A 16,424-nucleotide genomic window follows, 5' to 3' on the forward strand; every position below is an offset into this window, starting at 1 on the left:
AGACATAATGTAAGTTCTGTTAGAAATTGGGATTTATATATTCTTTATTCAGTCCCTAGGACTATGATCAGACTTACTCCAGTGTTTGGAATAGTAAATGTTAACAGCAATTAGAATTTAAAAGGTTCCTGAAAACAAAACCAGAATAAATTCCACTTGGATTAAAGTTAGCTATTCATGTTGGCATCATTAGAAAACACAAAAGTCATTATAATTATTGGTTATAGTTTTATTTGTATATAATTTATTTTGAGTAAATATATAAAACATGAGCACCAAATACATGATAGTGTCTGCTTCTACAGAAGAGGTGGTATGGTGGTAGAAAATGAAGTTATTAGCCATTAACACTGATTAATTTTAATATAAATCTTCATTTAAAGCAAATATGACAAAGTATTGATATTTGATAATTTGAAGTGGAGGTAAACAAATGTTTTTCACATCTTTCATAGTTTCTTATATTTTGTCTTATTTTTCTAGTAAATAAAAGAATACAAAGATAATTATATTATCATTATAGCTGATAATTTTCTTACATTTTCTGAACTGGACAAATCTAATTCACATTAAATATACAAGGACATGAAGCACCTGAAAAAATATAATCAGCAAATTTTATAATATAAACAACATTCAACTTTATATGTAATTGACAGAGAATATATATTCTGTAAATGACAGAAAAATATATATTCTGTATTACCAAAAAGTCTGAAAAAGCCAATTGCTGCTGGGAAAATATCAGGAAACTCATTAGATTCACCCATCATCAACCATGTTCCCAGGATTAGACTGCTTTACAGCTTAGTCCCACCTAACTTTTGAAGAACATTTCTAATGCCATTTAAACTACTTCGCAAAAAAATTCTGTTTTAAGCCAACAGAATTTTAATAACAAAGTTTCATATAGACAGGGTAAGAAAGAAAAAAATATGACACAACCAGTTGTCTGTTAGTTTAATTAAAAATAAAAAGAATAACCTAAAATGCAACTTCATTTTGAAATGCAAATCCAACTCTAAGTGAATTATTGGTAAATAAAATAAAGCAAAATAATAAATGATCATTTTACCATGACCAGGTAGCATTTATTTCAGAAATGCATGTTTGTTTTAGTACTAAATACCCAATTTTCTAATAAATCATATATCAAAAAATTAAAGGAAAAACATAATTTTAATAACGGATATTGAAAAAACATTGATAAAAAAGAGGAGACATTTCTAAAGGTAATGCTATGTAAAAACAGAAATAGGAGAAATTTCTCAACACATGAATAACTACTTACCAACAATCAACAACGAAATCAAACATGAAACAGTAAAATTATTCATAAAAATTAAAATAGAATAGGCATGTCTGCCATCATCATACACATCATTGCTGTGGAGAATACAGCTAATGTAATGCTAAAAAGTATAAGCATTAGAAGAAATAAAATGATCTCTCTTTATATGTAAAATTATTGTATATATCAAGAAAATCCAAAAGTTTCTAACAGAATCCAATGTAATCTATAGGATTAAATAAATTCATTGGATAAAAGATAAAAATATAAAATCTATAGATTTCCTTTTTTGATAAAAATAAAAAGTTACATATAAGGAGGAAAAAATGCTCAATTTATTCCAAAATTTGTCAACTGCAAAAATAAATTCCATTAAATATGAATGATCTATATGAAGAATGTAATAAAAATGATAAAAATATTTCACTAATGAACCAAAACTCTTGCATGTTAAGGAATAATATAACTATTAATATTATTCTTATATGTAAGAATACATAAAATTGATGTAATTCCAATAGGTATCAGATCCTTTTCAAAATATTAATAAAATGCATTGAGTTTTCTTGTGAATAGATGAATGTAGAGGATGAATTAATTATAATAAGGAAGAAAAAAACAACTATTGAAAGGGAATTTGTTATTCCAGCTTTGAAACTTATGGTCAGCCACTATGTTTAAAACTCATTTTCACTCAAAAAATTAAAAAATGTGATCTTTAAAAAAAAGTAATTTCAAAAAAAGTAATTTCTACAATTGACTATGTGAAAAAAGTTGTAGTTAATCCATATGTATTTCTATATGGAAAAATAAATTTCAGATAGATAAAAACTGAAATAAAAATTATGAGAAAAACAAAGTGAATACTGGTGTGACTTAGAGATATCTGTCTGAAAAATAAGAAATCAAAAACTCATAAGAGATAATGTTTTAAAATTATAAAATTACTTAAAGTTTTAAAAATTATAAAGTGAACAATATTATCAATAAAGTCAAAATTAATCATATAAAGTAAAATTCATTAACACATGAAATACAAATGATTACAATGTACTTTCATTGTAGACATTCCTACTACTTTATATGAAAATATATCAATTGAACAGCTAAAAGAACAAAGGATAAGAATTAGCAAAACACAAAAGAGAAATATCCCAAGTAGAAAAATAAATCTCATTGAGTCAGGTAAACACCAAACAAACTAATCAGGAAAATCATGGAACTTTTTACCAGTCAGCTTTTCAAACATTAAAGACCAGTGAACGCCAGCCTTGCAATATTTCACACACACACACACACACACACACACACACACACATATATATGCTTACTTAACACTTCCATAGACATAAGAGCACCCGAATACAATAAAACAGCAATACAAGTCCAAAGGGAAAGAAATGATCACCAACAACAGAATGAGTACTTTTTGGCAAAGTGTGTACACAGTTGTGAGAGGAAGTGTCAGGCTGAGAGGCAGAGATGACTGCACGTCGGCTGGTGAATCTTACAAAAGCTACATCGAACTTTCTGAGTAGGGAAAACATCCTAAGATAAAAACCAAGTTCTCAAACTAATCTGGACGGAGACATGTTGCACAGTTTATCTACTTCTGAATTGTGTCAGTGGATTCAAACATTTTTTAACTTCTTTCTTAGCAACCAATTTAAATTCTCAACTACAAAACAAATAAACAATGAAAGTACTAACATACACTTGATTCAAAACCGAGCAATAGTGAATATAAGATATAGAGGCACACTAAGATTTACCAACCGTCCTGAACTTTTGACCTCAAAATTGTTCTCAAAACACATAATTTTGAGAACGTCAAATATTTTACCTCCAATAATTCCCCCAGTTCACTATAAGTTTATGGGGTTTTCACCAAACCGTAGACATAAATGTGAATATCGTCGTCAAACTTGATGAAGTAGACAGACGGCTTGGCCACCACCTGATGGATAAAGATGCCAGTTCTCTTGGATCCGTCGTCTTTGGCGTGCTCCACCTGCTTGCCCACAAGACTGTCGAACACCTCCCCTGGCTCCTGTTCTGCTGTAGGGAAGTAGTAGTTGGAATCTGGGATGATACGCAGGTCACCATCTTTGTAGTCATCCAGCAAGGTGTACATATAGAGGACCGGATCTTTCTCGTAGGTGATGTAGAACCAAGTGTCCATTATGGGAGCTCGCGCCAACACCATGCCCTTCCACTCATCTTTCTTGCCGTGCTCACCTTCGAACACGTGTCCCACTGCTTTCCCAACCAGGGAATCTGCCAGGCGGGAATCAATGCGAGGAGACGGAACTCTCTCGGGAAGAACTTCCAGAGCTAAAACTCTCTTGTCTCTGTGCAGTTCTAGTCCGTACACACTGTCTTTGCCATCGTATTTAATTATATAGAGAGTGGGCTTCACGGAAACCTGCTCGAGCACAGTACCCTTCCATTGCTCCACTGGCTCGTTGCCTTCTTTCCAGCCGTGCTGAATGCGGCAGCCAACGATGTTCCTATGAGTGAGGAAAGTGGGCTTAAGCCGCTGCTTCTTGTGAGTGTGCCTTTTCTTCATCAGGTAGGCGGACACGCCATCCACCCCAGTAGGAGGCACGGTCGGAGGAGACATGGCTCACGGCTTAGGTGGCCAAAGCAAAGCTGCCCTTTGCTTACGAAGCTGGCAAACAGTCGACACTGCAGTCGACCCAGTCGGAGAAATTTTTCGCGATCTGAGAGACTATGTCCGTTCTCCCGTCTTCAGATTTTGTCAGCAACAAACTAACTGACTGGGAACTGAGACAGAGAGTGCCTCTCTCTAGTGCTTTCTCCTCCTTCAGGGAGGGGGTTTTTTGCAGTAGTGATGGCTAGAGAGAGATGGCGGGCTCCGAGGTTCTGTCCGCGCCTGGCCCCTTCCCGGACTCCCAAGCCCAAGTCCCAGCCAGAAACCGCCACTTAGCTGTTGTTGTCAAAGCTGCGGTGGTTGCAGAACGGCAACAGAGAAGACGACGACAGTTAACGTGGACAAGAGATGACAGGGATGGTTGCAGCAACGAAAGTGCAGGCAGTGGCACGTCTCCCAGCAGTTTGCGCGGCCTGGTCTTGGCAGCGCTTGTCAGCTTGGCCAATCTGCGCGGAACCGGGATTTTTGTAGCTCAGGGAATCCTCCTCCTCCTCCTCTGAGCCCGCCCTCTCCTTCCCTCCACCCCTCCCGCTTCCGTCCTGCCTTCCGCTCCTGGGACAGCCACACTGACACAAGCACTCGCCTTTACTCTTGCCCCCCACCCCCCACCCAGACCTGTTCAGTCCCACCAGAGCCAGACAGTCCAGCTCCCCCCTCCCCTGCCGGCTGTCTGCTGCCCAACTGCATACTTCACTGAGGCTCCATCTGCTTTCTATCTTCCAGGAATTCCTCACAAGCAGAAGAAAAAAGAAAAAGAAAAAGAAAAAAAATACGTGGGGTGGGAGAAATTTTATATACAAATCTACAATTTCGTTCACTTTTAGGGATTTGAAATCGGACTGGGGAAAGGCCGAGCACAGTCCACCATGTTGACTTAAACTCCCCTTTATAGTTTCTACCTGATCATTCGCCGTAATGATTTTTACTGTTTTTCTAAATGTAAAGGAAATATGTTGGAATTTTATTTTCTAAAACTCGTTGAAATCAAAAAAATAAAACTAGCTTTAATCGCATAAGCTATTGAGTTTTACTGTTTTTCTAAATGTAAAGGAAATATGTTGGAATTTGATTTTTTAAAACTCAGTGAAATCAAAAAATAAAACTAACTTTAATCGTGGAAGCTAGGTTTCTCTCTTATTAATATATGCTCTATAATTTTAGACATTTGAGAGCATGTTCTATACTTTTATAGCTTACTTTGTCATTTATATCGTGAGAATTTTTGAAGTTATTCAAGTACCCTGGAAACACGATTTGTTGTTGTTTTGTTTTGTTTGCTGCTTTCTGAGACAGGATTTCTCTGTATGGTCATAGCTGTCCTGGAACTGGCTCTATATACCAAGCTGGCCTCGAACTCAGAGGCCCTCCTGTATCTGCCTCTCCAGTTCTGGGACTAAAGGCATATGCCACCATGCCTGACTAGTAACACAATTTTTAATGGTTCCATATGTGAACATAAAAAAACACAGCTCTCATCTGAAAACAAATAAAAGATTGTTTCTTCTGGAGTCACATTCTAAGACTACAAATTTAGGTTACCCCAAACTCTGTGTTCCTATGCGGTGACAGTTTCAAGAAGCTTTTGTTGTTGTTTATTCACTATTATCCTGTGTGTGCACGGTGCGTGTGTGGTGGAAGGGACTGAGGTGGAGCCCATGCCATGTGCACAAGAGGAAATCAGAAGATAGCAGGGTGTAGTGATTTCTCTCCTTCCACTTTTACTTTCATTCCAGGGATTGAACCCAGGTCCTCAGGCTTATGCCCCAAGTGCCTTTTGAAGCGAATTGCCTTACTCAACTGACCTCATGAAATTTTTATAGCAGCCAAGCAAAGAGAACTATAAATCAAGAAACTTTTAAAATGCATTGGTGGGAGCCTTGGGTAGGCATGTCGCAACAAACCAGAGAGACCTATGCAGGAGGTTTTAGATACTATCTGATAGCATTCCCAGCCTTCGGGTCAGTGGAAGCTGAGGATCTCTGCACACATTCCAAAGAACTTACCTAACAGCCGGAAGAATGTTAGGTCCGTCACAGAGGTGAACCAAAAATGCCCACTTGAGCGGGGAAGGTTAAGATAGTTCAAGATAATTGTCTCTGGAACTGCAACAGCTGAACAACTCTGTATTACTCAACTCTTAATCAGCCAGGTACAATGTCCAACGGATGGGTGACTTTTTCCCCCCTGGGACCTTCAGTTAACATAGTTTCTTTTCAATACTTTTTCAGTGGCTCATCATTTATTCTAAAGGGTCTAAAGCAAAAGAGTAAGAAATATAACTCTCCTTTTTCATATGTAGACTGATTGATTGAGCTTTTCTTTACTTTTTTTCTCTTCCTAAAATCCAAAAGTTAGAGTGGTGGTTCCATTCATTTTTTTTTCATACAGCATATTTTGATTGTATTTTCACCCACTCCAGTCCCTCTCAGATCCTCTCCAACTCCCTACCTACCTAACATTATGTTCTCTCGCTCTCTCTCTCTCTCTCTCAACATCAAAATAAACAAAAACCAATAAGGAAAAAAAGCACACGCACAAATAAAACAACCAATGGAGCCGGGCGGTGGTGGCGCATGCCTTTAATCCCAGCACTTGGGAGGCAGAGGCAGGCGGATCTCTGTGAGTTCAAGACCAGCCTGGTCTACAAGAGCTAGTTCCAGGACAGGCTCCAAAACCACAGAGAAACCCTGTCTCAAAAAACCAAAAAAAAAAAAAAAAAAAAAAAAAAAAAAAAAAAAAAAAAACCAAACCGATGGAGTCTTTTTTATGTTGGCTTGCCCAGAAACAATGTTTATATACTCAGTGATACTCTACTGGAGAAAACCGATTTTCCCTTTCCCAGCAGATATCAACTGCAAACAACTTTTTGGTTAGGGGTGGGATTTAGTGTCCACCTCCCCTTCTAAGTGCTAAAATTTTTCAGGTCTGAACCTGAGCAGGTCTTGTGTGTGCTGTCATAGTTTTCTGAGTTCTTTGTGTATCAGTACTGCTGTGCCTGGAAGACACAATTTCCTTGAAGTCTTCTACAACCTCTGCCTTGTACAATCTTTCAACCACCTCTCCCAAGAGGTCCCTGGGTCTTGAGGGGAGGGGTTCGATAAAGCCATCTTCTTTAGGACTTAGTGCACTGAATTCTCTTATTTTGTGCAGATTGTCTAGTTGTGAGTCTCTGTGTTTATTACCATCTATTGCAAGAAAAACTTCTGTGGTGACGGTTAAGCAATATACGCATCTATGGGTGCATTGCTGTGTTCCATCAGCAGAATAATAGTACTGGGTTTTATTTACCCTAGGTCCCATGGCCTAACTAGTTTCGGTTCTTGGCCACTTTCTGTTGGAGTGGGCCTGAAGTGCATCAAAATGTGATTGGTTTACTTCCATAACACTTGTACTGCTACTGCACCAGAATGACTGGCAGGAAAGTTCCTATTTATTGGAAGTCTCAGGGTTTGTAGCTAGGTGGTATTGTTAACTACTTTTCTTCTCTAGTAGCATGCAAAGTTTCTTCCAGCACCATGAATGCTAGTCAGTAAGGAAGAAGCTTTTAGTTGGGTACCAGCTTGATTTTTTCCATGTTTAATGACACATGTAAATGCTTTTCTCAGCAATCACCTGTGGTGTTTTGGGGGTTCTATGGGATCACTTTGGCCCACGAACTCAACAAGATGTAACTCATCACTCATACTGGAGGTTTTACTTGGTGGCAAAGTATGTCTATTTGGGGCATTTTCTTCCTCATAGTATGGTGAGTCCATTTAAATTTCTTTCATATATGAATATGTTTTAGGAAGCTTCTATAGTATTAGATTTTCCAAAGGCCTTTACTGTTAGTTGTCCCTTTTCATATCACCTCCCTCACCCTGCCCTCCCGTCTTTCTGTCCATTTAATCCTCCTAGTTTCCACTTTATATAAAAATGCTCATCCTCTCAATTCTGTCCCTCTGAGAACCCTAATAAACTCTCTATTAGATTATAATTGGTAAAGATGGGTTATTATTTCTTTTTATTTTGTAGAGATTTCAAGTGTGTAATTGCTATTAATATAAGATTTCTTCAATTTTTTTTTTAAGTGTCAGCACTTAGTGCTAGGAACTTGCCTTTGGAAAGCACCTTCTCTGAGTACCGTATGTGTGGGTGTGTTGAGTTTTCATTTTCATTCAGTTATAAAAACTTCTTAAAATATTTCTTGATTTCTGTCATAACTCAGTTTTCATTCAGTATAGAGTTGTGTGTCTTCCACTAGTTTGTAAACTCTCTGCTGTTTCTATTGTTGTTGATACCAAGCTTTAATCCATCGTGGTCTGAAAAAGATGTAGGATTTTATTTCAATCTGTGGTGACTTGCTTTGGTTTTTAATATGTGGTCAATTTTGAAGAAAGTTCCATGGACTGCTGAGAAGAAAGTATATTATTTAGTGTTTGGGTGGAGTGTCTATTAGGTCCATTTATTTAATGATGTTATTCATCTCCAGCATTTCTGTTTAGTTTTTATCTGGATGACATATCTATTGGAGGGAAGTATGATACTGAAGTCACCCACTATCAGTGTATTAAGACCAATGTTTCATCTTAGCTGTAGGAGTGTTTCTTCTTATGAAGCTGGTTACCATTGTGTTTGGTAAATATTTAGAACTGTAATATCCTCTTGATGGATTTTATTTACCTTATCATTGAATATCTCTTCTGATTAGTTTTGGTGTGAAATCTATAATTAAAATGACCATGTCAGCTTGTCTCTTGGGTCCATTTGCTCAGAATACCTTCATCCATCCATTTACCTTAAGAGGACATATGTCCTTGATGGTGAAATGCATTTCTTGGATGTAGCAGAAAGATGGATTCTGCTTTCTAATATTATCTGCTAGTCTATGTCTTTTTATTGGGGAATGATGCCATTAATATTGAGAATTATGAGCAATCAATGTTTATTGTTTCCTGATATATATTTTGTTGTGGCAGTGTGTTTGTTCCTCCCCTTCTGATTAAATATTTTACCTTATGTCCTCTCATCCTTATCTCGAGACTGATGTTTTCCTTCTAGTGCCTTCAACAGAGCCGGATTGATTGACAGAAATTCCTTTAGTTTTTTTTTTAATGAAATGTTTTCTTTTTTGGTTGATTGTGATTTATAGTTTGGTTCGGTATAGTAGTTTAGCTTGACATCTGTGGTCTCTAAGAGTTTGTAGATGATTCTTTCAGGCCTTCCTGTCTTTTAGAGTCTCCATTGAAATAAGGTGTTGTTCAAATGTGCCTACCCTTATATGTGACTTGGTTTTTTCCCCTTGCAACATTTAATATCTTTTCTTTGTTTGGTACATTTAGTGTTTTGACTGTTATGTGTCATGGGGAGTTTTTCTTTTCTCGTCCTGTTTATTTGGTGTTCTGTATGCCTCTTATACTTTAATAATTATATCTTTATTTAGACTAAAGAAAATTTCTTTTATTAATTATAAAAACATGTTTTCTGTATCTTTGACATTGGTTTCTTCTCATTCCCCTATACCTATTATTCAGAGGTTTGGTATTTTCACAGTGTCCTGGCTTTCCTGGATTATACCCAGATTTATACCCAGATTGTTTTAGATTTAAATTTTTATTGACTGAGCTATCCATTTCTTCTACCGTGTCTGCAAGATTTAGAATTTTCTTTTTCATGTCCATTCTGGTGAGGCTTACCTCTGAGGTTTTTGTTGACATCTTAAAGTTTTCATTTCTAGTTTATTTCAGTTCGCATTTTTTTAAGTAATTGTATTTCGTCATTAAATTCTATTTTCATGTCTTGAATTATTCTTATTATTTTATTCAACTATTTTCAGTTTTATAAGTCTTTACTAACTACCTTCTTTAATATTCTTGAACATATCCCTAATTGGTATTTTGAAGTCCTTGATTTGTGCTTTAGCTAAACTGTTTCTCTTAGGGCCTGTTACTATACAGCTGTTTCTAGCAGGCTTTCTTAGCCCCCAAGTCATGACACAGAGACTTATTATTAGTTATTATTGCTCAGCCTTATCTTATTTTTGTCCCACTAGCAATTATTGATAACGTAATTAAACCTATTTCGAAGTCTTGCCTCAGGGAGTTTTGCCTTTCGTTCTACTTTTCTGCTTCCTCTGCACCTGGCTGGTTGGCAACTGCCCGGCTGGATGGCCCCAGGCATCTGCTTCTCTTTCTCCTACATTCTCTTTTCTCAGTCTCTCCTGAGCCTAGATTCTTCCGCATACTTATTCTCTCTTCCTGGTAGCCCTGCCTATCCCTCCTCTGCCTACCTACTGGCCATTCAGCTTTTTATTAGACCAACCAGCTGCCTAAGCCAGGCAAGGTAAAACAAATATAACACATCTTTACATATTTAAAGTAATATTCTGACACAAACAATGTATCACATCTTTACATAGTTAAAGTAATGTTCCACAACAGTTGTTGGCTTCTGGAAGAGGCGTTTTGTTTTGTTTGTTCAAGTCTGTGTTTTCCTGCTGGGATTTAGGCATCTGGAGTTATGGCATTTGGAGTGTTTCTGAGTGTAGATATTTGCTTACCTCTTTGTCAGATGGCTGTCCCATTCTTCGGTTGATAGTGCCTATTCAGAGTCCTAGCCAAATGTGGTGGCTGTGGAGTCCCTGATTGAGTTGTTCTGCTGGTTGGTGGTGGTGGTGATGGGGGTCACAAAGAAATGGAGATGAGAAAGCAGAAAAGGCTGTAATGGGCAGATGGGAAGAGCTGGGTGGACCCTATATCTGCTCCAAGAAAGCAAGTTCCAAGTGGATGATGGTGAGCTGGCCGAACGGGGCTCCTGTGAGCAGGCTGCAACAGAACTAAAGGAAAATCTTGAGAGACCAGAATGGAGGAAAGGAAGCAGGATGAAGTTTGCCTACCTGAGTCCCAGCTTACTGTGGTTGCTGTGGGTCCCCGGAAGAGAAATGCTGTGGGTAGTTGGGAGTCACAAAAGAAGGGAGGCGGACTTGAAGGAATGCATGAAAGAGGCAGCAGGGAAGAACTGGAGAGACTCTTCATCCTTTTTAAGAGGCTGGAGGTGATGGAAGAAAGCTGATTGGGCTTTTTTAAACTGTGTTTTAAAAGAGTGTTTAATATCATATGATCGGCTAATGAGATAACAATGCTTAAAAACACATTGAAACCAGATTGTGGCTCCAATTTTACAATGAGAAAACAAACACAACCACACACACACACAACATACACACACACACGGGTGGGGGAGGAGAGCCTATATATGCGAGCTCTAAGTTAGAAAGTGAATACATATAAATGAGATGCCATTATACTCCACAAATACTGTGTCTGAAAATAATAACACACCAACTTACATCAAATTCTTTTTGCTTAGAAAAATACTTGGCAGGTGAAAGAAGGAGTCTATTTACTGCACACAAAAAGTTCAAAGAAAGTAATTGCTTCTGTCCCCTGGTTGCATCCTTAAAGTAATTTTTGCTTATAACCTCACAAACTGAGATGTTTACATTAAATTTCAGTGCTCTTCTCTAAAATTAGGATTCAGGTGTTTAGATCACTCATTTTGTGGATTTTACAAGCCTTAAACTGACTGACATAAATGTTTATTTTTTGTGTTATCCTTAGGTAAATGAATTACTTCAGAAACGACATTTTATGTTGTATTCCAAGTACTTATCAGGCAGCGTTATGCTCAATAAGTCTTTGTTAAATGAATGAAGTGCTTTTATATGCATTGCTCCAAATATTCCCTGATGAAATATTCAAGTTCTCTTACGCAGGCCACTGAAATGTGTAGCTCGGGTGGCTGGAAACATCACACGAGACCTTTATGGTTTAAAAACACGCATCCTCGAGCCGGTGGATTCGCTCATCCATTAGTCTGAAGATGCAGAGGAGAACGTGTTAGAGCACAAGGGATCTGAAGTAGCTTCTCATGGACAGAAGATGCAGCACGAATAATAAAAACCCAGAGACGGATATTGGGGCTCAACCTGAAGATTAGAAAAGCAAAACAGCCAAGCTACTAGAGAGCTCTTATCCCCGTGAAATCTTCAGACGGAAGGAGAGCCAGTTACTGTCTCATCTCGCCTTATATTCCTCTCTGGTGCTGGGATTAAAAGCATTCACCACCACCGCCCGGCCTCTATGGCTAACTAGTGTGGCTGCTGGGATTAAAGGTATGTGCAACCACTGCCTGACCTGTATGACTGGCTAATGTGGCTGTTTTTGTGCTAGGCAAGCTTTATTTATTAAAATACAAACAAAATATCACTCCAAGAAGATGACCCTGTGTTAAATTTCCAAATATTAATGTTAGCAATGCTGGACATAGACATATCTTCTATCCCATACCAGGCAGAATCAAGTGTTTCTCTGATCTATGCTAAAGTAATGCCATTGAAACGGTAAGTTTCTCCTCAAAAATTCATCTAGATGAAGTTGGCTGGTGGTGGCACACGTCTTTAATCACAACACTCAGGCAGCAGAGGCTGGTGAATCTCTGTGAGTTCGAGGCCAGCCTGGTCTACAAGTGCTAGTTCCAGGATAAGCTCCAAAGCTACACAGAGAAACCCTGTCTCAAAAACAAAACAAAACAAAACTCATCTAGGTGGGATGAGGTAGTGCTAATGATAGCTATGCAATAGTTCCTTCCACCCCCATAATAGCCTGGAAGCAATGGAACTGAAAAGTAGAGTGGGGAAGAGCTAATTCATTTGCATTTTGTTCTCTTATACCTTTGCTGATAGTAAAATCCAGTGAAAAGCTGAGTTTTCTTTTTTTAATTGTTTTGAAATTAAGATATAATTACATCATTTTCCCATTCTATTTCTTCCCTACAACCTCTCCAATGGAGTCCCTTGTTTCTTCTTTCAATTTTAAAATCTCTTTTCTTTTAATTGGTGTTTATGTATCTATATAAAACATATTTATGTGAAATGAATGTAGGTATAGACTGCTCAGTCCATATATTGTTACTTGTATGTATATTATTTTAGGGCTACTGCTCACTTGCTATTGAATAACCAATTGGGAGGCTCTCGTCAGTAGTTCTTTGTCTAGGGCTGGGACCCCAAGAGATTTTCCACTTCCATGTTAGCATGTCTATTGGGGTCACTCTTGTTCATGTCTTATTTAGGAAGCCTATGGTAATGAGACTTCAAGGCTTCTCTAGAGAAATCTCATAGCAAACTTTCTATTCCTCAGGTCTTACGGTCATTCTGCCCCCTTCTTCCAGTATTATCCCTGATTCTTAGTTCCAGGAGTTGTGCTCCAGATAGACCAGTTGGGTCTGGGCTCCATATGATCACATGGTCTCTGCATTTTGATCTGTTGTGGTTTTCCATAACGTTTTCTGTCTGTTGTAAGGAGAAATTTCTTTGAGGGATGAGACCTATACTTATATCCTAGTATAAGGATGCGTGTTGGTTTAGTAAAGTGGTGGTTGTGGATTCTCCTCCAAGATCCACGTCTTCACTATCCATGGGTTGTTATCTAGGTTTCCAGTACTAGCCATGATTTCTTTTTTTACTGAAGCGGCCTTAGGTTCAATTAGAAAGCTCTTGGTTCCCACCTAAGTATGCATGCCACAATTACACCCTTAGGGCTATTATGCCAGGCTGGGCAATGTTGTGGTTTATAGATGTCACAGCTGAGTAGGACTATTGCTTGCTTCCCTCCCTTGGAAGCTAGTCCCCAGGGAAGAAGGAAGCTTTAGGTCAGACACAGCTCGTAACCTCTGGGCCCTGTGTCCAAAGTACAAAGTACTTGTGTCTTTAGTGATAGGGGCTTAACCTTCAACCTCTAGGAGATAACCAAGAACAACAACCAAAGCCTTTAATGTTTGAGAAGTTTCTTGGACAGCATTGACTAGGAACTCAAAAGGGGCCTTTTATGACTACTGCTGGGCTTTTAAAAAATAGTCTACTGCTCTTGAGAGGAACATTATCAGTCAAGATGGGAACTTATATGTATTATATGAAATTTCATGTAAATAGATAACATTTCCTTAGGACTTTAAGACATTGTTACTGTTATTTTGCCTTCCTCATTCCTTCTCTTTCATTCTTTATCTCCCACCCTTTTCCCCATTTCCTCCTTCAAATCATGTATAATCTGCAATTTCCAACTCTATCCCTCCCTCCACCATGAATGACTTTTAATTTCTTATTTTCTGTGCTTACTTCTGGTTTTATACTCACATCTGAAATTTTGAAACTGAAAAACCACAGATGAGAGTGGACATGAGATGATTGTCTTTCTGGTCCATGCTACTTCCTCTATGAATAAAATCTTTTCTAGTTCCATTCATGTACTTGCAAAGTTCATGATCTCATTTTTTCTTTATAGCTGAATAGTATCCTATAGTGTATATGTACCAATTTAATTATCCATTTGCCATTAGAAAGATGTTTAGATGGTTTCTGTTTCCTAGCTATTGATAATGGATAGAGCACCAAAGGACATGGCTAAGCAAGTATCTGTGAATAGGATGTCCTTTGGCCACATACCAAGGAGGAGTCTAGTTGCGTCATATTTTAGACGTATTTTTAGCTTTTTCAAGCTTCTCAACACTCATTTACAGAGTGGATGGACCAATTTGCACACTTATCAACAATGAATAAGGATTCCCTTTTCCCTGCATCCTCTCTTGTTTTTAATCATTGCCATTCTGATTGGGGTAAGATGAAATTGCAAAGTTGGAGTGATTTGAATTTCTTTAATTGTTAGGTATAATGGATATTTTTGAGATATTTATTAACCATTTTTTTCTTCTTTTGAGAACTCTTTTAGATCCAATGGTTCTTTTGTTTATTGAGGTTTTTTAATATCTAGAGTATTAAGGCTCTGTGAGATGTATCTCCGACCAAAATTCTCTCCCATTCTTTTGATTTTCTCTTCATTCAACTGATTATTTCTTTGGCTGTGCAGACACTTTTTAATTTTAGGAAGTACCACCTATCAATTGTTGGCCTCAATTCCTTGGGAAATGGGGTCCTATTCAGGTCTTTCCTACATCTATATCCCATATGGCATTGCTTACTGAGATCTTCTAACAGTTTTGATGTTTCATGTTTCACGTTTAAGCCTTTGATCCACTTGGAGTTAGTTTTTATGCAAAATGCAAGGAGATAGATACGAATCTAAGTTTGGTCTTCTACATGTGAACATCTGTTTTTTCCATCATCATGTGTTTAAAGTAATGTTTTTTATCATATTTGTGGAGTATTAGATGCCTATAGTTATGCACATTCAAGTCTATGATTTTGTTCTACTGGTTCAAATACATAACTATTTTTTGTACCAATACCATATTGTTTTTATTACTATGGCCCTGTGATGTGTCTTGAGATCTGGAATGATAATCCTTCTAACATAGTTCATTTTTCTTAAGATTATTTTGGATATCTGGTGTCTTCTGTGATTCCATATGCACTTTAGAAAATATTTTTCTATTTCTGTGAAAAATGATATGGGGATTTTGATTGGGATTGCACTGAATCTGTGAATAGCTTTTTCTAGAGTGGTCATTGTTGCTGTTGTTTATAATACTAATTCTACCATCCATGAGCATGAGAAGTCTTTTCATTTTCTAGGTCTTTTTCAATCCTTTTCCCAAGATATTTAATTTTTTAATTGTATAAGTCTTTCACCTCCTTAAAATTCCTAAAGATTTTATTTCCTTTGAAGCTATTGGGTTAATATTTACCATATGTTTGTTGGAGGTCTATAGAAAGATATTAATTTTTACAGGTTGATTCTGTATCTCAGCTACATTGTTGAAAACATTCATAGTTTCTAGATGTTTTCTGGAAGAATTTTTGGTATCTCTATTGTTTAATTTCATATCATCTGCAAATAGATATAGTCTGACTTCTTTTCCTGTCTATACTCCATTTATTGCTCCAGCTAGTACTTTAAGCACAATAAGAAAAAGGAGTGGGGGCGGTAGATAGCCCCATTTCATTCTTGATTTCAGTAGGATTGCTTTAAGTTTTTCTTCATTTGGGATGATGTCAACTGCGGGTCTGTCGAGGCATGTTTCTCTTAGTCCTACTCTCTCTAGGACTTTTATGATGAAGGAATATTTGATTTTGTGAAGTTTTTTCTTCTGCTCTATTGAGATGATTGTGTGATTTAAAAAAAACTTAGAGTCCTTTTTATGTGATTTATTACATCTATTTACTTGTGTATGTTGAACCATGACCACACCTCAGGAATAAAGCTAACTTGGTCATGGTGGTTAATCTTTGTTAAGTATGTATTTGCTTTGTGAGCATTTGATTGTACATTTTTGGAACTATGTTCACGAGGGATACTGGCATTTAGTTTCTTTTTTCTGTATGTTTTTACATGAATTTGACATTCAAGTGATATTGGCTTCATAGAAGAAGTTTGGGAGTTCTATTTCTTTTTTCTTCTTCCCTTTCTTCCTTCCTTCCTTCCTTTTTTTCTTTCTGTTTAAAAATGATTATCTGTAGACTTT

General features: G+C 37.2%; 1 protein-coding gene across 1 annotated transcript; it reads right to left on the bottom strand.

The window, feature by feature from the left end:
- Positions 1–208: 208 nt before the first annotated feature.
- Positions 209–3,914, bottom strand: Spin4 (spindlin family member 4). The gene has a single exon (XM_050129954.1). It carries the CDS (start codon positions 3,912–3,914, stop codon positions 3,165–3,167), a length of 750 nt encoding a protein of 249 aa, XP_049985911.1. The 3' UTR covers positions 209–3,164.
- Between the last annotated feature and the right edge of the window lie 12,510 nt (positions 3,915–16,424).

This window comes from Alexandromys fortis, unplaced genomic scaffold (genome assembly GCF_014885135.2).
Source record: "Alexandromys fortis isolate MF-2015 unplaced genomic scaffold, M_Fortis_MF-2015_v1.1 scaffold_317, whole genome shotgun sequence".
In the NCBI taxonomy this organism is placed as follows: Eukaryota; Metazoa; Chordata; class Mammalia; order Rodentia; family Cricetidae; genus Alexandromys; species Alexandromys fortis.

Coding starts and splice junctions, on each gene's coding strand:
- Spin4 (XM_050129954.1), bottom strand. CDS start 3,914: ATGTCTCCTCCGACCGTGCCTCCTACTGGGGTGGATGGCGTGTCCGCC.